Source organism: Ochotona princeps, chromosome 17, assembly GCF_030435755.1.
Source record: "Ochotona princeps isolate mOchPri1 chromosome 17, mOchPri1.hap1, whole genome shotgun sequence".
Taxonomy (NCBI): Eukaryota; Metazoa; Chordata; class Mammalia; order Lagomorpha; family Ochotonidae; genus Ochotona; species Ochotona princeps.
Genome location: NC_080848.1, coordinates 45,840,869 through 45,862,894, shown reverse-complemented (window position 1 = coordinate 45,862,894; position 22,026 = coordinate 45,840,869). Strand labels below are relative to the sequence as shown.

General features: G+C 57.7%; 1 protein-coding gene across 7 annotated transcripts in view; it reads right to left on the bottom strand.

Moving 5' to 3' along the window:
- The window catches only part of MPRIP (myosin phosphatase Rho interacting protein), a 96,313-nt gene extending 77,288 nt beyond the window's left edge, over nucleotides 1-19,025 (bottom strand). For 3 of the 7 annotated variants that reach the window (XM_058676584.1, XM_058676585.1, XM_036496177.2), the window contains exon 1: nucleotides 18,612-19,024. In XM_058676584.1, coding sequence (XP_058532567.1) covers nucleotides 18,612-18,734 — 123 coding nt within the window. In that variant the 5' untranslated portion in view covers nucleotides 18,735-19,024. Of the gene's footprint in view, nucleotides 1-18,611 lie in introns of all 7 variants that reach the window. The other 4 variants (XM_058676588.1, XM_004599647.2, XM_058676586.1 and 1 more) reach the window with 3 other exon arrangements.
- Nucleotides 19,026-22,026: the final 3,001 nt, after the last annotated feature.

The window sequence follows — 22,026 nt, the reverse complement described above, 5'->3', positions numbered from 1 at the left end:
CCAGGTACCAGAGCACCAACGGAACACAGGGCCCCACACACGGCCAGGTACCAGAGCACCAACGGAACACAGGGCCCCCACACACGGCCAGGTACTAGAGCACCAACGGAACACAGGGCCCCCACACACGGCCAGGTACTAGAGCACCAACGGAACACAGGGCCCCCACACATGGCCAGGTACTAGAGCACCAAGGGAACACAGGGCCCCACACACGGCCAGGTACTAGAGCACATGAGGGAACACAGGGCCCCCACACACGGCCAGGTACTAGAGCACATGAGGGAACACAGGGCCCCCACACACGGCCAGGTACTAGAGCACCAACAGAACACAGGGCCCCACACACGGCCAGGTACCAGAGCACCAACGGAACACAGGGCCTGCACACATGGCCAGGTACTAGAGAACTGACAGGGCACAATGAAATCATAAGGAAAATACACAAGAATCCAACAGGAAGCAGGAAGAAGACAGAAAAACGAAACTTAGTAGACTAGCACATCAATAATGTTAGTAACTGCATGACCTAAACACAGCATCAAAGGCTGAGACTGACAGAGTGTAATAAAAACGCGGCCCATGTGCACCCTCTAAGAGGTTCCTGTAAACAAGCCAGCTCCACTCAGGTTGAAGGTCTCTGTCGGTACCAGGCACAGCACAGCAGGGTCACTTTACTAAGAGAAAAAGTGGTGCAAAAGGGATGGTCAGAGACAGAAGGAAACCTCAAACAGTGATTAAAAAAAAAAAAAATGGGGCCCGGCGGCATGGCCTAGTAGCTAAAGTCCTCGCCTTGAACGCCCCGGGATCCCATATGGGTGCCGGTTCTAATCCCGGCAGCTCCACTTCCCACCCAGCTCCCTGCCTGTGGCCTGGGAAAGCAGTTGAGGACGGCCCAATGCATTGGGACCCTGTACCCTTGTGGGAGACCCGGAAGAGGTTCCAGGTTCCCGGCCTCGGATCGGCGCGCATCGGCCCGTTGCGGCTCACTTGGGGAGTGAATCATCGGATGGAAGATCTTCCTCTCTGTCTCTCCTCCTCTGTGTATATCTGGCTGTAATAAAATGAATAAATCTTTAAAAAAAAAAAAATGGGGCTTGGCACGATGGCCTAGTGGCTAAATCCTCACTTTGCAACCAGAGATCCCATATGGGTTCCGGTTTGTGTCCCAGCTGCTCCACTTTCTGTGCTTGTGGCCTGGGAAAGCAATAGAGGATGGCCCAAAGCCTGGGACCCTGCACCCACATGGGAGACATGGAGCAAACTCCGGCTTCGGACTGGCTCAGCTCTGACACTGGGACCACTTGGGGAATGAACCAGTGGACACAAGATCTTCCTCTGTATCTCCTTCTTTCTGTAAACCCGACTTCCCAATAAAAATAAATAAACCTTAAAAAAAAATGAGAGCACACCTAAACACACACATGGCACACAGCAGGGGAGCAGTCACGGGGTGAGACCCATGGCATCAGGAGCAGCCAATCTGGACAGGAGCTGCGACCTCCCCAGCCCTCCATCACAGCGTCCCGCGGCAGCCGCTCTTATCTGCTCTCCCTCTGTCCTTCCTGCCCTTCCGCCTGCTGCCGGATGATGACGCAGCAAGGGGACTGTGCCAACACCCGCACCTCGACCTTGCACCTCGTGCTCCCAGAACTGTGAGAAAGTAAACTTTTGTTCATTACAATCACGGAGTCTCAGGCATTCTGCTGCAACAACACAAAGCAACCTGGCTGGCCACCAAGCAAGGAATCCCCACCCGGGCAGCCAGAAGACACATGCTTATTTGCTGTGTCCTCAGGAAGGCACAACTCAGTGAATAAAATAACCAACTGACAGCATGCTAAGTGTGTTAAGGCATAGGCAGGGAGTAGCCTGTGTGTATAACAAGGGCCACTGGTGCAGGAGCATAGCAGATAAAAACCCCAGCATCCTGGGCCCAACTGTTCTATTTCCCATCCAGCTCCCTGCTAATGGGCCTGGAAAAGCAGCAGAGAATGGCTGGAGGGCTTGGGTCCCTGCACTCAAATGGGAGATCCATACGAAGCTCCTGGTTCCAGACCCTCCAACTCTAGGGAGTAAATCAACAGATGGGAGGGCATGCCGTACAGGCACTGGGTCAAGCGTGTACTTCCGATCCAGCTCCCTGCCAACGTACCCGGGAAAGGTGAGGGCTTGGGTTCCTGAACCCAGGTGGGAGACATGGATGAAGCTCCCAACTGTGGATCGGCCAAGTTCCGGCCACTGTGGCCCTCAGGGACTGAATCAGCAGATAGAAGATTCTCTGTTTCTCCCCGTCTCTCTGCAACTCTTTCAACCTAAGTAAAATAAATCCTAAAAAAAGAGAAAGAGAGGGCCCGGCATGGTAGCCTAGCAGCTAAAGTCCTTGCCTTGCACAAGTCACAATTCCATATGGGCGCTGGTTCTAATCCCGGCAGCCCCGCTTCCCATCCAGCCCCCTGCCTGTGACTTGGGAAAGCAGTTGAGGATGGCCCAAAGCCTTGGGACCCTGCATTATGTGGGAGACCCAGGGTAAGCTCCTGGTTCTTGGCTTCGGATGAACTCAGCTCTGGCAGTTGTGGCTGCTTCGGGAGCGAATCAATGGATGAAATATCTTCCTCTTGGTATATCTGACTTTACAATTAAAATAAGAGAGAGAGAGAGACAGTGACAGTGCTAGCTGCTATGATGAGCCAGTTGTAGACGCATGTTAGCTTTCATCACATGTGGGAACGTCACTGCCTTGGGCCTCTACCCGAACTGGCAGGAGGCTCCAGCAGGCCATGGCATTCCTCAGCTTAGCCAGCCCTGCACTCCAGACTCTATTATGCCAATACAACCTCCTGCCTATGGACATACCAAGTCACGGGCCTGGCCTGGGAACAGTGAGGCCCCAAATCAAGCCCTGAATCTGCAGTGTGGCCCAGGACAAGACGCTGTCCATGACTCTATATCATCACACTTCACATCCCATGGAGAGATCACACCACACACACACACACACACACACACACACACCCGTCTTATACCATGGGGGGGGATCTCATACACACACACCCCTCTACACCATGGGGGGATCTCATACACACACACCCCTCTACACCATGGGGGGATCTCATACACACACACCCCTCTACACCATGGGGGGATCTCATACACACACACCCCTCTACACCATGGGGGGGATCTCATACACACACACCCCTTTACACCATGGGGGGATCTCATACACACACACCCCTCTACACCATGGGGGGATCTCATACACACACACCCCTCTACACCATGGGGGGGATCTCATACACACACCCCTCTACACCATGGGGGGATCTCATACACACACACCCCTCTACACCATGGGGGTGGATCTCATACACACACACACCCCTCTACACACACACACACCCCTCTACACCATGGGGGTGGATCTCATACACACACACACTCCTCTACACACACACACACCCCTCTACACCATGGGGGGATCTCACACACACACACACACACACACCCTACACCATGGGGGATCTCACACACACACACATTTCCACACCATAGAGAGATCACACACACACCCCCTTTACACCATAGGGGAATCACAACCCCAATATATACACATATATACTTGTACACCACAGGGGTCACACCAGCCACAAACTCATAACAATACAGAAAACGACACAACACATACACACCAAGGGGAAATCACACCAGTGCAGGCTAGATGCCGGGTCAGCACACTGAAGAACGCCTCAAGGTCAGGATCCCCAGCCCAAGACTGACACAGGGCTCAGCACAGAGCTGCCCAAGACCCCAGGGCCATCAGGGAGGGACAGTAGCTCTGGGGCTTCTGACTCCGGGAACAGGACACATGAACCCACTGCGCTGCCACACTTAGCCCCATACCCGAGATCCACATGCAACACCGCCCACCCCATCGAGTTCCTCCTGAGGAAAAGCTGCAGGGTCCTAAGAAAGGCCCTGACGGGATCTGCAGAAGAGGCCCAGGCTGGGCACAGATGGCCTCACTGAGGGAGTCATGGGAGTAGGGCAGCTCATGCCTCCCCTCCTCTGTGGTGTGGGGTTCTCCCTCCTTTTTCCCCAGAAGTGCTTCTGGGCAAACTCTCACAGGCACACCACGAGCAGCCTGTGTGTTCCTGTGGTTCATCAGCAAAAACGGAACCCTGGCCAGGCAGCACCCTATAGCCATTTGCACGAGCCTTTAAGTCACAGAGACATGGAGGGCACGAACCCCTGGGACATTCAGACCTAAGCCGGAGCTGGGCTACAGTGAGGCACATCCTCCCCTGCCAGGCCATTGCAGGGCCCATGGCTGCCAGATAGAGAGGAATGGACAACTCTCAACTAAGCACCCCAAGGACCCAATGACCCTCCATAGCAGGGCCAACACACACCTGTGCCCAGAGGGGCTGCTCCTGCAGGGCCCACAAGCCTCTGAAGATGAACTCCGAAGAGCTGGCCACAGGGCCCGGATGCTGCAGGGAGGATCTGTGCTGAGCACAGCCTCCACACAGAGTACCCAGCACAAGGAAGGAGACGTGCAGGCAGGAAGGTTGCGGCAGCTCAGGGGATGGCTCCTCAGCCCAACGCCCAGGCATGGTCACCAAGTCTGCCTGCCATACAAGCCAACGGAGGCACAGAGACATCAGGTGGCCTGTCCACGGCAAGTCAGCGAGTGGCGGACACCAGACCAGAGCTGGGGCCACCTGCCGCACCGTCTCTCCAAGCCAGCAGGGCCCTCTTGAAGGGGAGGACGTCTTAGTTCTTTTCCAGACACCCTGCCCCGGGGTCAGGGCCCGCAAAGGGTCCCAAAGCACATCTCCTGGGACGTGTTGACGTCCACAGCCAACCGAGGAGGCTGGGGGGAAGAAGGTAGAGGTGGCAGAGGCAGAGCTATAGCGGGTAGAGCCATGGCCATTAACACCAGCATCCCCCACTGCAGGTAGTCCACGTCCCAGCTGTTCCACTTCCGATCCAGCCTCTCTGCTAATAACCTGGGAAAAGCTGGGGAGGATGGTCAGGTGTCTGAGCCCCTGCACCCACTTGGAGGACCCAGGAGAAACTCCGGGCTTAGACATGGCCCCAGCAGTGGTTGCTTCAGCCCTCTGGGGAGTGAACCAGCAGATGAGAAGATCTCTGTGTGTCCTCTCTGTTACTCTTTCAATAGAAATCTCTTGGGGGCAGGGGGAAAACAAGCCAACCACAGCAGAAGTAACTCCACCAGGACTGCTGGCTCCGGAAGTCAGAACAGTGTGCCTGCCTCCTCTGGCCCAGCAGGAGCTCCTCCCACCTCCACCAACCCTCGGCCCAAGGCCAGGGCACAAAGCTATCAGCACAGACCACAATGCCCAGAGACAAAGGCACAGAACGAGGTGGAGCTGGCGGGAAGGGCACTCCCACAGCGAGAGGCTGTAGGGGAGCAGAGGACGCTGGGCACGTGGTGCACAGCCCACGAGGCCTGCCCCGGAGCCACTGCTGACAGTCCCAGCTCCAGCTGGCCAAGCAGCACCCAGCCAGGACAGAGGGACGAGGGCTGCAGCACTAGGTGACACCCCGGAGGCCACCGACTTCAGCACGGCTTCTTCTCTGCATCTGTTCATGACTCTGACACAGCGGGTGGGCACCACAGGGGAGGGCCCATCGGATCCTACAGCCCAGGGGAGCACCTAGTAGTAACTGCTCCGAGGCACAGTCAGCTACGAGCATACCAACCAGGGGTCAGATGACCAGACGAGAAGATACAAAACTAGGCAGACCTGATTAGGTCTGGACTTTCTGGAGCTGTAATTTGAAAGCCACACTTCAACCACTTAAATGTGCAATTCAATGGCCACAACTAATCTTTCATAAAAGACTTATTTATCTGCTAGGAAAGTCAGATATACAGAGAATAGGACAGACAGAGAAGATCTTCCGTCCGATAATTCACTCCCCAAGTGGCTGCAACCGCTGGAGCTGAGCCAATCCGAAGCCAGGAGCCCAGAGCCTCTTCCAGGTCTCCCACGTGGGTGTGCAGGGTCCCAATGCATTGGGCTGTCCTCCACTGCTTTCCCAGGACACAGGCAGGGAACTGGATGGGAAGTGGGGCCACCGGGATTAGAACCAGCGCTCATATGGAATCTCAGCGCAAGCAAGGCGAGGACCTGGCTGTAACTAATTTTAGCACATTTTTATCTCCTCTAAAGGCAATCCCATCTTGGGGATTAGTGTAGTGGTACAGTAACTGAAGCCCCCACCTGTGATGCCAGCATTGTGTAGGAACACTGGTTCAAGTCCTGGTTGCTCCACTTCCGATCCAGCTTCCTGTTAACAGCCTGGGAAAGCAGTGGCTGGTCCCAGGACTTGGATCCCTGAACCTACATGGGAGATTCGAAAGGAGTCCTGGCTCCTGGCTTCAGGATCGTGCCAAGCTGCTGAGGCCATCCAGGTAGTAAACCAGTGAGTGGTTGGAGTTTCTTCCAGGTCTCCTACTCTGGTAGCAGTCAGGCCATCTTCCTCTGCTTTCCCAGGTCATGAGCACGGAGCTGGATGGGAAGTGGAGCAGCAGGGGCACAAACCAGTGTCTGTATGGGATTAACCCATGACACCACAGTGCCAGCCCAGAGTTTTGTTTTTTTAAAGATGTATTTTTATTTTAAAGATTTTTTTTTTTTTACTTTTTAGGAAAATGCAGAGTTACAGAGAAGAGACAGAGATCTTCCTTCTGCTAGTTCACTCCTGAAATGGTCGCAATGGTTAGAGCTGGGCCAATCCAAAGCCGGGAGCCAGGAGCTTCTGCTGGGTTTCCCGTTTAAGTACAAAAGCCAAGGACCTACTGAGCCATCCTCCACTGCTTTCCCAAGCGATACAGCAAGCAGCTGGATCAAAAGTGGAAGAGCTGGGACTGAAATCACAAGTCCATATGGGATGCTGGCACCACAAGCAGAAGCTTAGCTAGTACTCCACGGCACCTGCCCCCACTTATATTAAAAGGCAGAACTCATCTAGGCCCAGCCTGGTCTGCCCCAGTCCCAGCTATCACGCTCGCCAGCCTGAACAGTGGCCCAGCAGTGGAGTCCCCTCTACCCCCCCTATCAGGTTCACCTCCCCAACCCGGTTCCACATGTACTGGTGGATATAGCAGTCCAGTCTGGCATGGCCCATCTCACCTCAGCATTTGCCAGCGGATGCTGCAGCGGTTGGCTGCAGCTGCCACCCAACCAGGCACAGTCAGCCCCCAGTCCCAGGCCTATTGTGAACTGAATTGGGGGAGAGCCAGACTGGGCCAACCGACTATCCACTGGTGCAAGCATGAGCCAGAATAAGGGCAGGGGGGTTAGGCTTTGCCACAGCATTAGATGGTAAGTGCTGGGACTGGGGGAAAGTGCTGTCGAGCTAGACTGCAGAACCACCTGGACAGTGCAAGATTCAGGGCAGGGAGTGGGGCCAGTGGGGAGGCTGTGGGCACCTCTCTGACAGGCTGCAGCTCCCACGAGTGAGCATGAGAACCAGCACTGGGGCCAGGCCTGGCTGGACAGACAGTGACACCCGCTGGCATGAATGTGGGTTGGAGACTGGAGTCAGCTGGAGTGTTCCACAATGGGGAACCTGGAATGACATCGTGAGGCAGTCCCCCATCCCTGGGTAATGCGGCGGCTGGGAGGCTGGGCGTGGCTTCTCTTGTATCCCCCTCCCACTCCCTACAAACAAGAAAAAGAAAACATGTAAACAATGGTCTCACCCACTACCCCCTGATACTCCACCCTTCCCACCCTAATCAATCATGTAAATATCAAAAAATAATAAAAATAATAATTAAAAAATAAAACGCACAACTCAATCCAGGCTTCCTACGCGAGTGGCAGGTGCCCACTTACTTAAGCCATCACCCACTATTTCCCAGGGTGTGCCTCAGCAGGAAGCTGGACAGAGGCAGAGCGGGGACTCAATCCCAGGCAACCACCTGTCTGAACCACCACGGTCAAGAGCTGTCCCAAAGATCACAGAGTTTGCAGGGGTCAAGTGGCACCACACACTAACCTCAACCCTGCAGCACCAGTGTCCCTTATGGGAGCTGGTTCTAGTCCCAGCTGCTCCACTTCCAATCCAGCTCTTTGCTTATGGCCTGGGAAAGTAGCAGAGGACAGCTCAAGTCCTTAGGCCCTGGCACCCAAACCAAGCCCGTCTCCTGATTCCTACTGAGCGTCCTCTCCCCACAGCACTCTTAAAAGGTAACCCCCCAGCCCAGACTTGCTATGCACAGACTGTCTGAACATGAAACAGGCTCCAGGCCACAAGCACAGAGCAAAACACCTCACCAGCCTCGGCCTGGCCAAGGCTGCAGGGGAGCCCCTCCATGGGCCCCCCAAGCACAAGGCATCCCTGGACCGGTGTGGGGCTTAGGGAGGACAGCAGCCTCCAAGCACACACTGCATCCCTTACTCCCGGGAATAAGGCAACTGTTTCCTTCCTGCAGGGTAAGGATGGCCTTGCTTGCCTGGGCCTAAGCTGTGGCCTCTAGGAGCTACATAGGGGGCGACCTCCGGGAAAAGGGACATGAGCCATAGGCTCCCTGGGGAAACTGACAGGACCATCAAAGTTTGCTTTTGCAAGTTAGGCTGCAGGTTTATGAAAATTCATTTTATGATTTAATTTACATTAGACTTACACTGCAGGTACATGCTATTTATATTCATATATATATATATATATATATAAAGCATTTCATCCGACTGAAATCTTTAATGCAAATATCAGAGTAAATCGGCATTTTTCACACTGTGAAGACCCCAGGCTGCTGAAGGGCAAGAGGGTGGTTCCATGGCCGGGGCCAGTTCTCTTCTTGGCCTTCAACATTAGCACTCTGACCAAACATGAGGTGCAGCTCCAGTGTAAGTTTCAAGGGGGACAGAGAGTGCTCATTCACAAGCTGGTACGGAAGCAACCAACAAGACAGAGAAAGCCTTTTCCCTGACCCACCCCAAGACCCCCTGGGCCAGCAGCTCCTGGACACTGCCACTCTCTAAAGTTGGCTGTCCATACCACGGCCTCCTCTGACCACATCCAAGGCTGGGCTCATCTCCTCCTCCTTGGGAGCTCAGGAAGACGGGGAGACCCCAAAGCACCAGGGTGCCCCCTGCACTTGCAAGCCCCAAGGGGTAATCCATGTCCCAGATTTCCATCGTGGGCTCTTCTGGGTGAGGAGGGCAGGGCTGTGGGCAGCTCTGTACAGGGTCTCCCAGCCCTGTGTTCTCGCACCTGACCATTCAGGGCCCACAGCAGGCCTGACACACAGCAACAACCCCACCCCAGTTCCCACCCCCGAAAAGCAGAGGCAACAGGTATTGCAGCAAAACCCTGGATATAGCAGGCAAGGCTGCACTGCTCACTACAGCCAGACAGCAGCAATGACCCCCTGGCCAAACAACCAAGGCCTGGGCACACGTCAGACACCACACAGCTGGATTCCTGCCAGGCTGCTAGGTGCACCAACAGGCAGGCAGATGGTTACACGGTATGATTGCTCACCGCTGAACTGTCCAGAAACGGCACTGGCAACAGTGCTGCACACAACTGAACCATGCCCTTCAAAGTGGCTGGCTGTAAGACAGAATTCTACCTCCAAAAGCAGAAAGAAAACCCAGCCCAGCTTGCTGCAGGGCTGCCACGCATTCTCAATTCTCCTGCTCACGCCCCACCCCAGCATCTGCCCTGGGCTCCTCCCAGGACCCCAGGGCTGGAGGAGTGGGTGGCACTTCTAAAAGCTGCTTCCGTTTGGCCTGACAAGGCGCCTGTGGCCACGGGATTTTTGGAACATGACACCATCGTGGGAAAGGCAGGAATGCTGGCAGCCGTGCACATAGGGCCAATCTGTGGGCGACAGCTTTGCAGGAAGTCATTGGCAGCCTGGAGGAGGCCGCCCTTCCAGTGAAGGGGCAGGTAGGACAGGCAGTGGGCCAGGAAGGAGGCAGGAAGGCTAAACCAGGGCAGCCCCACCCATCCCAGCACGTGTCCTTCCCTAGGCAGCCCTGCGCCTGGCCACGGTGCCCACAGAGCAAACATCCAGAACACCTGGCCAACCCTCCCGGGTCAGTGTGGGGCCCAGGGCAAGAAGGCCTTGAGGCTTCCGCCTGGCTCTGCCACTTACGGTGATGCCTCTCCCCACCCCGTCTTCGTGTCTGTCTACTTCCAAGGGACCCAATCCCAAGTGAGCCACCGACAGGCATGGCAACTGGCCCTGCCATTTCAGCAGGACCCCAGCACCTGTGGCTCAGCAAGAGGTTGCCTGGGTGGCCGTAGAACTAAGGCAGCAGCCCCCATCCTCCTCACTAAACCTGCCCGTGAGAAGCGCCAGACCACAGGCTCTGCGCACCAAGGCTCCCTCACACTGGCTCAGGCCTCATCAAGGCTACCTCAGCAAGGGTGCCACATTGCCACGCCGACCAGAGGACAGGCCTGCCCTGAGAACTGGACTCCGGGCTGAGTTCCACCTTGGCCGTGGCTCCGGCCCCCAGGGCGGCTGCTCTGGAAGGGCAGCAGGTCAAGTACGGCTTCTCTCAGCCCTCTCCAGTCTTGCCAGTAGTCAGGCACCCACTTCACTGCAGAGGGATGTCCAAACTCAGGACCTGCACGACCCTTGCCTCCCACACTCCATTTCCCCTCCCAAAAAGCACCCATCAAGCCAGTGTAGTATGCACACTCACATGTTCTGGAAATCCAACTCTCCCCATTTAGCCACCTGCGGCTCTCCCAGTCCCCCCTGGGCCTGTGAGGGAGGGAAAGCTGGCAGTCTGACTTCTGTTGGGGGGTTCTGATTGGGGAGGGGGTAGGGGCAAAGGCCTGAGGGAGAGAGGCAGGGCCTTTCCTGGGCCCATTTCTGGGGGCTAAGATCTCCCTCCCATCATTTGCTCAGCTCCAGGAAGGACACAGCAGGGGTCCCAGAACATGTCTACCCACGGCAGGACGAGCAGCCCACATGTGAGTGACAGCGACTTCAGGCAGGGCCTGAGACCCACATGCAGCTCCACGAGGTACCACAGCCTCGGGGTCAGCATCACCACTGCCCCGTCCAGGCCTTCTGCTCCGCATCATGTGTCCAACCAGCCTGTGGAAGAGCCTGTCCTTCCATCCCCTCCCTCACCTGCAGCAGGGAACAAGCGAGGCTGTCCCATTTCTAGGTCACAGTGACACAGCTGCCCAGGCCTGCCAGGGAGGGTCTGGGTGTGGCACCAGAACTCAGGCGACCTGGCCTCTTTGACCCCCCAGCCGCCCACCGTGGCTCTCCAGTCCCCTGTGTGGAAGCCAGAAACAGCACGTGCATGGTGCTGTGGATCCTCACCATGCTAAGCTCGTGTTTCAGATACCACCGAGATCAAGGACATGGCTATTTTCTGACTCTGAATTCCTCTTTCAAGGGGAAAAGAAATTAGTGCTTCCAGGGCAGGGCTATGCCCAAGGTGTGGCTCCTGTACCGAGCCAGCGGCCGCCTGCAGGACATGGGCAGGCATCCCAAGGCTAAGAGGAGATGAGGACCTGCACAGCCACACCCACGACCCATGCGTGTACTCCACCCCACACATACCTTAGACCTGGGAAAGCCGAGGTAGGGGCTAGGGCTGGCACTCAGCAGCTCCAAGGGGGCCAGGCAGCACACTGGAACCCCCCGCAGGCCTTCTGGGGACCTGAAGGCTGCTGCACCATCTAGGGTCTCACCCCACTCACTGCTTTCCAGGTGGGAGTAGGGCCCACACAATATCAGCCGTAAGTTCTCAAATCAAATGGTCTTGTCATGCAGTGGCAGAGAACAAGTTCTCACCCCACCCAAGCGCTCAGAGGCCTCGGCGGGCTGCCCAGGCCTGTGCGGGGACAGGACACAGGCTCATGGCTGACTCCGGGGGGGAGGCTGGGAGGCCAGCAGGCCTGCCTGCCCAGCTCCCTCGGTGGGCCCCTGACCCTGGCAGGCCACAGCCACCACCCTGGGCCCCCAGGCAGGAAGGAGCAAGAAGGGTTACAGGCTCTGGGCAACGACCAGGCTATGGTTTCACATGAACTAGGATGACCTTGCCTGAGAAAACCAGAGAGTGGTTTGGAAGATTCCAAACCCAGTCTCCAGAGGGAAAATACCAGCTAGCCACCTCCTGAGCCCTGGCCCCCAAGGCTATGGAGGCAGTGAGGCAGGCGTCCATAGCTCCATCCTGGGGCAGCTGCGAAATTGCCTGCAATGCTAACTCTAGGGCACAGAGTCCCCAGAGCCGGCACAGGGGCCCTCTCTCGAGGGCGGCTCGGAGTCCAGGAGGCCAGCCCCACACTGGGAACCAGCTTCCAGGGCACAGCAGCCTTGCCCACGCCACTTGTTCCCAGACGAACAGTCGACAGGCCGGCCCACTCCATGGCCCTCTCCTACAGGGCAGGCTATATCCTCTCCTCACCCAGGATAACTGACAGCTCTGTTCCTAGTGTCCCTAGAGAAGACCATGGCTAGGAACACACCGGAGCGGACCACGTCAGCTGCCCCACAGACTCAGGCCCACGGATGGAAGGGAGCAAGCAGGGATCAAAGCCCCAAACACCAAGAGATAGGATGGGGCCCGGCACGGTGGCCTAGTGGCAAAATCCTCACCCTGAATGCACCGGGATCCAATATGGGAGCAGGTTCTAATCTCGGCACTTCCCTTCCCATCCAGCTCCCTGCTTGTGGCCTGGGAAAGCAGCAGATGGCCCCAAAGCCTTGGGACCTGCACCCTGGGAGACCTGGAAGAAGCTCAGCCCCAGCCCTGGCAGTTACAGTCATTTGAATCATGAACCGGTGGATAGAAGAGATCTCTTTCTCACTCCGCCTTTCAAACAAAAATAATCCTAAAAAAAAAAAAAAAAAGGGCCAAAAATCATCAAGGTCTAGGTGGAGAAGGTTCATCCCAGGGCCCCAGCCAGGAGCAGCACCTGAGCACAATGATGACAGCAGCATGAGTTCAGGAGCAGAGGTGCAAGGCCGCTTCACGCTGCAGGGCCCAGGCTAGCTGGGGGTGGGCCTGCCAGTCACGCTGTGGCCACAGGCATCAGTTACACACAGGACCTTGTAGACACGTCCAAACACTGCATGCCCACAAAGGTGCCCATCAAACTCTATGTGTGGGGGGCCCGGCAGCGTGGCCTAGCGGCTAAAGTCCTTGCCTTGAAAGCACCCTCATGGGAGATCCGGAAGAGGTTCCAGATTCCTGGCTTCGGATCGGCGCAGCACCGGCCATTGCACTCACTTGGGGAGTGTATCATCGGACGGAAGATCTTCCTCTCTCTCTCCTCTCTGTATATCTGACGTTGTAATAAAAATAAATAAATCTTAAAAACAAACAATGTGCGGAATGACAGCATTTCAGAGATCTCAGGGTGAACAGGGCAGAATTAACTCCTAATGTGGCAGCTCCAAAATTTAACATATTCCTATGTGACTTCTAGCACATTCCAATGGACAGGGCTGGCCTATCTCCAGCTGGCAAGCTCTGCCATTATCTACTACTTTTTTTAATAAAGATTTATTTATTTTTATTGGAAAATCAGATATACAAAGAGGAGGAGACAGGAAGATCTTCCGTCCGATGATTCACTCCCCAAGTGGCCACAACGGCAGGAGCTGAGCCAATCTAAAGCCAGGAGCCAGGAGCCAGGAGCTTCTTCTGGGTCTCCCATACAGGTGCGGGATCCCAAGTCTTTGGGCCATCCTCGACTGTTTTCCCAGGCCACAAGCAGGGAGCTGGATGGGAAGCAGGGCTGCCAAGATTAGAACCAATGCCCATATGGGATCCCAGCACATGTAAGGCGAGGACTTTCGCGGCTACACTATCGTGCCAGGTCCTCATCCATTATTTTTAAGGCTTGAACACCAAAGAATGGCTCTTACATTTTTAAACGGTTACAGTAAATGCCTACTTCAACTTCCCTATTTTTCCTACTGGCCTGCAAAACCTCAAGTATCTGAATTTACTATCTGGCCCTTAAAGAAAAAATTCTCCTGAGCCAGCACTGTGGTGTAGCCGGTCCGACCGCAACCTGCAGCACCTGCACCCACAGGGGCACTGCTTGGAGTCCTGCCTGCTCTGCTTCCTATCCAGTTTCCCCATGAACAGCTCCCTGCTGATGCGCCCAGGGAAAGCAGCAGAGGACGGTCCAAGCATCTGGGCCCCTGCACCCACACGGGGAGACCCAGGGAAAGCCCCTGGCTCTGGCCTGGCCCAGCTCTGTTATGGCCATTTGGGGAGTGAATGCAAGACCTGTCTCTCCCTCTCTGGACTCCAAAAATTAGACACTCACCCCAGGTGGTATGAGGGGCAGGGACCAGGTCCAGGGAGAGAGTGGGGTGTGTGTGTGTCTCATTCTTGCACATTTTTTCTTTTTATTAAACTAAAATTCAGCATTTTAAAGTGAGCAATGCAGTGGTGTTTCATACACTGCACCCTGTTGCATAACCAGCACTTCTATCCAGTTCCACAACGGCACACCACTCACCCCCAAAGCCGAATAACGGCCCCTCAGTGGTCACTCCTCATCACTCGCCCTCAACCCCTGGCAGCCACTCCTCCCCCTGGCGAGGGTGGGAATCCGTCCATCCTGCATGTTCCCATGATGCAACTGTGCGCTGTGGGGCCTGCCCAGTCCTCCCACTACATGTTCCAGGGACGCCCACAGCCGGGCATGGCACGTGCCTTTAGAACTGAGCCTTTGCCCACAGCCGGGACACTCCACCACTACTCAGCTCCCACGGCAGCACGGATACACTCACGAGCATGTACCTTGGCAGCCTCCCCCACTCTTCCGGGAGCAGGGCCGGAAGCGCCGGCTCACCTCTTCAGAAACCAAGGCGCTCGAGCTGGCCTCCCCAGCAACACTGCTGGTGAGGGTCCACACCTCTGCCTTCCCCACCACTGGCCACACCGCATCTTTCTGAATTCTAGACCCTCGGCGGGCATGAAGCAGCCCCGCACTGTGGTCCCAACACACACCTCCCTGGCAGCTGACGCTGTCAGCACCCCCTCACATGCTCCTTGGACCCTGGCACACAGCCCCCAGGCCACACCCACGTTCCAAAGCTTCTGATGAACGGTGGGCACCAACACTCGCCGCTGCTTCTGAGATCAACACTGAGGCAAAATAATAAAGTCCAGTGGGTGCTCTGGCACTCCCAAAAAGTCACCGAAACAAAGAGAAACCAGACCCTATGCCAGCCTGGCCAGCGGCTGAGAGCCTGGGGAAGACGGGACAGCCCTCACACCAGGTGAGGAAATGGGGCTCCCCATGGTGGGGGTGAGGCCGGGCAGGGCTCCAGACCTCCCTCCCAGGCTGCCCGAGCTACTGTACCCACTGCCACAACCCACAGTGCTCCCACACACGGACTCCTGCTGCCGAGCTCCCATCACTGACCCTCTGCCACCCCCTCGGCTTCCCGACAACATCCAGCACACTCAGCAGCATGGACCGTGGGAGGACCACGCTGCAATCCACAATATCCACCTGGCCCGCTGCCGATAGCCTCTGCTAGGTAGGGCTTGCACCTCTGGCAGGAATTCCCTGCCTGAGTAACCAATGTGAGTGACTGAAAAGTTGAGCACCAGTGACAGAAAGATGGAACAAAGTACGAGAGGAGGTCTTCCTCTCACACATGGAGTCTTGACCAGAAAGGAAAACCGAGAGGAAATGGCACCTGTCCATGGACCTGCCAGACGACAGAGAATGGCAGCACACCAAGGTGAAGGCTAGGGCACACCGAGAACACACCTGCCAAGGTACCACACGTGTGGCTGCTGCCCGTGAGAGCAGGTGACCCAACAGGGTCACCAAGGGGTCTCACCTGACCCTTCCCATGGGAAGCTTGTGAGGCGGGGTACCCCAAGGGAGACATACAAACAAACGCTCATCGTGTAACTATAAAAAGAACCCTAGCTTTCCCGGTCACTGGGGAAATGATTAAAGAATTAAATCATCTGATAGCATCCAATCCTGGAAATGTCACAACACGGCCTTTTTTGGAAGGCAGTTTGGTGGTATCCGTAAAAAGGAGGGAAAAAAAAAAAGCACTGTGCTAGCTGTCAACCCAGCCATTCTATTTTGAGGTATCTGCCCCAGAGAAAAGCCCACATTTGTGCACACACGCACCCCCAAAGGTATTTATGAAGCTCTTGCCCCAGGCATTCTCAGTAGGACAGCCAAACCCAATGCAGGGTCTTGGCGCACACAGGTAAGGCACACGCAGAAAGGCGCGCCATGCCCAAGGGCCTGGGGGTACTGCCTGTGACCCCACCTCGTGAAGAGCACCTGGTGCGTGGGGAAGCACAAAAACGCACTCACGCAGCACAGGTGAGAACGGCTGTGCTGTGGGCTGGGTCTCCCATGTGTGGAGAAGTGCGGAGCAAGCCAGCGCAAAGGACAGGCAATGAAGGCCCACTCAGGAGCCCAGCTCACAGCAAGGCCCGGGGCTGAGAAGGTGCCAGCTAGCTCATGGCACCTTCTGCGACACAGCCATCCTCCCAGCGGGCTCCGGGGGACGACTGCCACAGACCCTGAACGGGAGCGGGGCGGAGCCGGTGGCTTCAGGCTCCTGGCTCAGTGCCCGCGCCCAGCCAGGCACTTCCCTTCTCTGGGGCTGCCGCCTTCCCACCGGCAAAAGGAAGTGGTTACGTTAGCTGACCTCGGAAGCCCCTTCCAGGTCTGAGACCACAACAGAGCCCCAGAAGAGGTTCCTGGAGCTCTCTGTGGGGAAGACAAACATGCCAAGCCCACAGCTCAGGACACAAGATGCCACTCCGAGCAACAGCAGAAGCTCCCCACTGCCTGGGCTGGTCAAGAGGACGGTGGCCGGCCCTGATGCATTTCCCAGCTTCGAAGCAGGGCAGGGAGGGGCGGCAGGAAGCAGGGGCTTGGGGGAGACTGATGAGAAGCAATTGGCCGGGTTTCCTAACACAGCCAGAAGGATGAGAGCTCCAGGCTGGGGGAGGGCCGGATGCAGGGTGCTGGCAGCAGGCCGGCGTCTCCCTCCTTTCTCCCTGGCTCACGTTTTCTTCCTGAAAGAACCCAGGAGGCAAAGGCTGGGCTAATCTCTCCCAGCACAAATAGCCCCCGCACATTAGTTCAAGAAACTGCCAGGCCTGCTGTGCCCTGGAGGTCTTGGGCCTGTCTGGAAAACCACTGTGAAAACCCGCCTCCCACTCCCCTTGAATCCAATTAATAATCAACAGATCTCCTTAACAGATTCAACTCAAACAGGCAGTGTCTGCTCCAACCTCCTTTAAAGCTCAGGTATCAGAGAGCAGCCGGAGGAAGGGTAAATATTCAATCAGCCAATTTAGGGGGGTTGAGGGGTGGGGTGGCAACAGAGACAGACCCATCCTGGGGGGGCGGAGGCGGTGGGGTAGGTTTTGTTTGTTAAATTGTTAAAAGGAAAAAGTTTAATAAGCTGTCAGGCCTCGCTTTTCACCCAGCCAGCCGGTGGGAAAGAAAGGCGAGCCAATTGGATCTGTGTTCCAACTCACAGAGGTATGGGACTTGCTCAAGGTCACACAGCCCAAGGAGAAGGCCAAGGCTGGAGGCAGAGGACACCCCATCCCCACAGGCGGGGTTGGGGGGGGGCACCGAGCTTTCTTCTCTCCCCCACAGTGCCCTGGCACTCTGCAGGAGGCCCACCCTTCCAAGCTGACATCCTCCCCAGGCTCTGTGACCCCTGGGGCTGGGGTGGGCTCTGGAAAACCGGCCTCCGCACAGGCAGCAGGGCCCAAGCCATGCTAACGCCTGCCCAGCGGGCCAGCCCACTCGGGCCCGGGCGCGACAAGCCAAACCCTTCAAGTGCGCACCTTGGTGGCATTCCAAACAGCCAGGCGGGGGCACTTGAAAGCCGCGCTTCTGCGAAAGCTGCTGTGCCTACAACTAGGTCACACCAGCCTGGAACGCTGGCTTTCTCTCTCCCTCCCCGCGTCACGGGGGTGGGGGGACAGGAGGGTGCAACCCCAGGCCAGGCCGAGGGTGCCCCAGGGCGGGGCTCCCATGTTTGCAGCACGCCTCGGCTGCGAGCTTGGCAGCCCTCTGCTGACAGCCAGGGCTGGCGGAACGAAGCCCCCTCCAGCTCGGGCGTGGGGGAGCCTGGGGCCCGCTGCACTTCCAGACCCTGACCCTGACCGGGACACCCTGCTCCCTTCTCGGATCCTGCCCGGAAACCAGGGGCGCTGTGGCCTCAGCAAACGTCTTAGCGGGAGTCAGGGTTCTAGCATCGGAACCCATCTCTGCCTTCCCTCTGCCCCAACCCCGGCGGCTTTGTTTCCCACGAAGAGAGAAACCAGGCATTTTTGAGTCACCCCCGCCCCAAAAAGAAAAAAAAATTTAAAAAAGCATGAATCACCCAGCGGGGCCATGGGAACGGGAAAGGATGTTATTTTCCCTTTGTCCCGGCTCCGTCGGTCCACTTTCCGCCCCCTCCCCCAGCACTCGCCCAACATCCCGCCCCGCTCCATTTTTAGGTCGGCTCCCTCCGCCCCGCGCCCGGCGGCCTCCTCGGGCGTCCCTCCCCGCGCGCTCACGCACACGCACACACACACAAATACACAAACACACACACCCCGGGGTCCGGCCGCTCGCACCTGCGTCAGGTCCTCGTCGTTGAGTAGGTGCGACTCGCGCGGCTTGAAGCAGTTCTGACACTTGCTCTTGTTAAAGATGTTGGCCTGGAATTTCCTGCACGGGTTCTCCTTGGCGGCCGACATGGTGGGCGGCAGAGCCGCGGGCGGCGCGCGCTCCTTGGTCAGCTCGGCCACCCGCGCCGCATGCCCCGCCGGCCGCCGCCGCCGCAGGCCTCGGCCCCGCCGCACGCGCGAGGCTCCGCCGCCGCCGCCCGGGCCTCACAGCGCGCGCGCCGCCCCGCGCCGGCCCGCACCGCCACCGCCGCCGCCGCCGCCCCCGACGCCGCCGCCCCCGACGCCGCGCGGCCGCCGCGGGCCCATGGACGCGGCCTTCAGGCCCGCTGCCTCCCGCCGCGGCCGCCCCGACACCCCCCCCCGCCCCAGGCGCCGGGTCGCCGCCGGCCCCGCCGCGGTGCGCGCCCCTGCCCGACTCTCGGAGCGCCCCGGACGCCCGCGGCCGCCGCGACTGCGAGGAGAAGCCGAGCGCCTCACGCAGCCCGGGCGGGGCGGACGCGGGCGGCGCGGAGGGAGGGCAGGCCCCGGGCGGCGCGGGGCGGAGCCGCGCCGGCGCGATCGGCAGCCCGCCGGGCCAACGGGGGCCGCGCGCTCCCGCTAACAAAGGAAGGCCTGGGCCAATGGGCGCCGGGGGCCGGGCCCGAGGGCGGTGGCGCGCACGGGGAGCCGCGCGGGCGGAGGGGAGGAGCGGGCACGGGAGGGAGAGGAGGAGAGGACGGGATGGGACCGGACGGCCAGGCTGGGTGGGCTGCCGACCGAGGCCGGCCTGCGGCGGGCCTGACAGATGCGGGGAGCGGGCCGCGGAGCCGACCGAGGCCTGGCCTTCGCGAAGGCTCGCGCGGGGCTTCCAGTGCGCGAGGCCTCGACGTCTTTGGGCACGGTCCGCCCGCCTGCTTGGACTCAGCCTCAGGCCGTGGCCATCCTCCTCAGCCCTGAGAAAACTTGGGGTGCAGAGAGAGAGACTCCAGGGTTGGCCACAAGAGGCCTGGAGGAGCTGCTCAGCCCCACAGCGGGCGTCTCCGGGTCAGGGCCGCGAGCGTGGCGTTCTCCCTCGGGTAACCCCGGGGTCGCTCTGCTCTCTGCTAGGAAGCCGTGGCCGCGGCTCCTGTCACATGCCTCCATGCCGAGAGGCTGTCAGAGGCTGCGGGAGCTCAGCCAGGGAGGAGGAGGAGGAGGGTGACAGGAGTGCGTGAGGCCTTCGGTTTCCAGCACAAAGCAAGCACGCCAGGGCTTCCAGAGGAGCAAGCCGTCGGGGAGGGAGCGAGGTGACATTGAAGCCAGCCACTCGGGGTCACGGGGAGGTCTCCGGGTGGATGAGCTGCGTACTTTTCCACTGACGGTCCCTCGGAGGCCTGGCGCTCCCAGGGAGGCGAGTTTCCACTTAGTGTGGGAAAGTAGGGAACCCGAGGAAGGCCTCGCAGGGCGCCTTGGGGCTAGGCTGGGGTGGGGTAGGCCGCCTGGCCACTGCTGCGTGGGGCCTTGGGCAAGTCTTGTACCCAGGCCCACCTCCCTCCTCCACAAAAAGCTTGAGTTTGTTGTGAGCCAGGGAGTGGCCCTTTGCATCCAGAGGACTGGATGTTTACTATTCTGGCAAGTTCTCTGGTTGGTTTTATCTTTTCTTCGTTCCCAAATCCAAGGAGGGGGAGGGAAGAGCAAGGCTGACCAATCTTTGCTGAAAGACCCAGAAGCTGCTACTGCCAGTCGGTGGCCTCTGGGGAGGGGAGCTGGGTGGTTGCGAGGTGACCTAGTTTTAATTTTCATTTTCTTTGTAAGCCCTTTTTTGTTCCTGCACTGTTCCTGAAAAATGAGTCCCACCCCTACTTCCAGGAGAAGGACACCTACCCCAGGACACTGCAGGTCATCCACATCCTGCAACTAGACCCAGGGCCGGAGGTGGTCCCCCGGGGCTGGACAACAGCTTGCTGTCAGCTCACATCCGAACAAGCCAGCGGACACACAATTGGAGGCCAGCTGCGGTGTTTTGGGGGGGCGCTCTGCCTCCCTTCCCCACAAGTAGCTTCAGAGCAGGCTCCCAGAGGAGACTGTGTGCCTGGAGTGTGACCTGACTTAGACCCTTAACCCAAGGGGGCGCGAGGGACAGCTAGGGGAGGTGGGAGTGGCCAGTCCTGCTGGGAGGGGTGGCTAAATAATGGGGGAGGGTCCCAGCTCTACCCTGCCCCCTGAGGAGGCATAGTGGAAGCTGTGTTTTCATCTCTGTTGTGCAGAACACACACAGAGACACACCACTCACACACTTGCGCACACCACTCACACCATTCACACATACGTACACGCTCACACACACCATTCACACTCAGACCTGCTGTCACACACACGGTGGTTGGAACACACCAGAAATTTCTATGGTCCCAGTGTGTGTGCTGTCAGCTGCCTGGCCATAGGGAAGCATCAACTTGGTTAGTTTTCCCCCATGGAGTGCTTCCTATGGGGCGGTGGGTCTACAGGAATCGGAGGAGGCAGAAGACCAAGCAGGAGCGACTAGGAAAGGAGGCCTGGGAGAGTGCAAGGTGTAGGGGCTTGAAGCAGAGCAGGGGTCTGGAGGGCTGTGGCAGGGAGGAGATAGGAACCAAGCTGGCACAGCCTGTGAGTTAGCCAGAGGGCGGGGCCGGGTCCCGCTCTATTTCTGGTGGCTTACTATGTGCCTACTTTGGCCCAAGTGCTCAGGGGAGCCCACAGCTGTGTACAGTTTCAATTTGTATCCCAAGATCTTCACCACAGTATAAAATCCCACCCAGACAGGGTCAGGGTCCAAACCCTGGGATCTCTCTCCAGGGGCCTAGAGCAGTAGCTGGCATGCGATTCCACAGGGCTCAGTGCAGACATGAAAAGAACCATGAGGTTGTGTGTAAGATTTACTCATTAGGGCCTGCATGGTGACACAGTAGGCTAATCCTATGCCTGATGACGCCGGAATCCCTTATGGGTACTAGTTGGAGTCACAGCTGCCCCCCTTCCCATCCAGCTCCCTGCTTGTGGCCTGCGAAAGCAGTCAAGGACGGCTTCAAGACTTGGGACCCTGCATCCATGTGGGAGACTCAGAAGGAGCTCCTGGCTTTGGACTGGCTCAACTCTAGCCATTATGGCCATTTGGGGAGTGAACCAGCAGATGGAAGACCTTCTTCTCTGTAAAATCCACATTTCAAACAAAAGTAAGTAAATCTTTTTGTTATTTATTTTTCTTGGAAAGGCAGATTGATGGAGAGAAGGAGAAAAAGATTTCCATCCGCTTGTTCACTCCCCAAACTCCCTGGAAACAGCCGATGCTGAGTGAATCTAAACCCAGGAGCCTAGAGCTTCTTCTGGATCTCCCATGCAGGTGCAGGGTCCCAAGGCCTTGGGT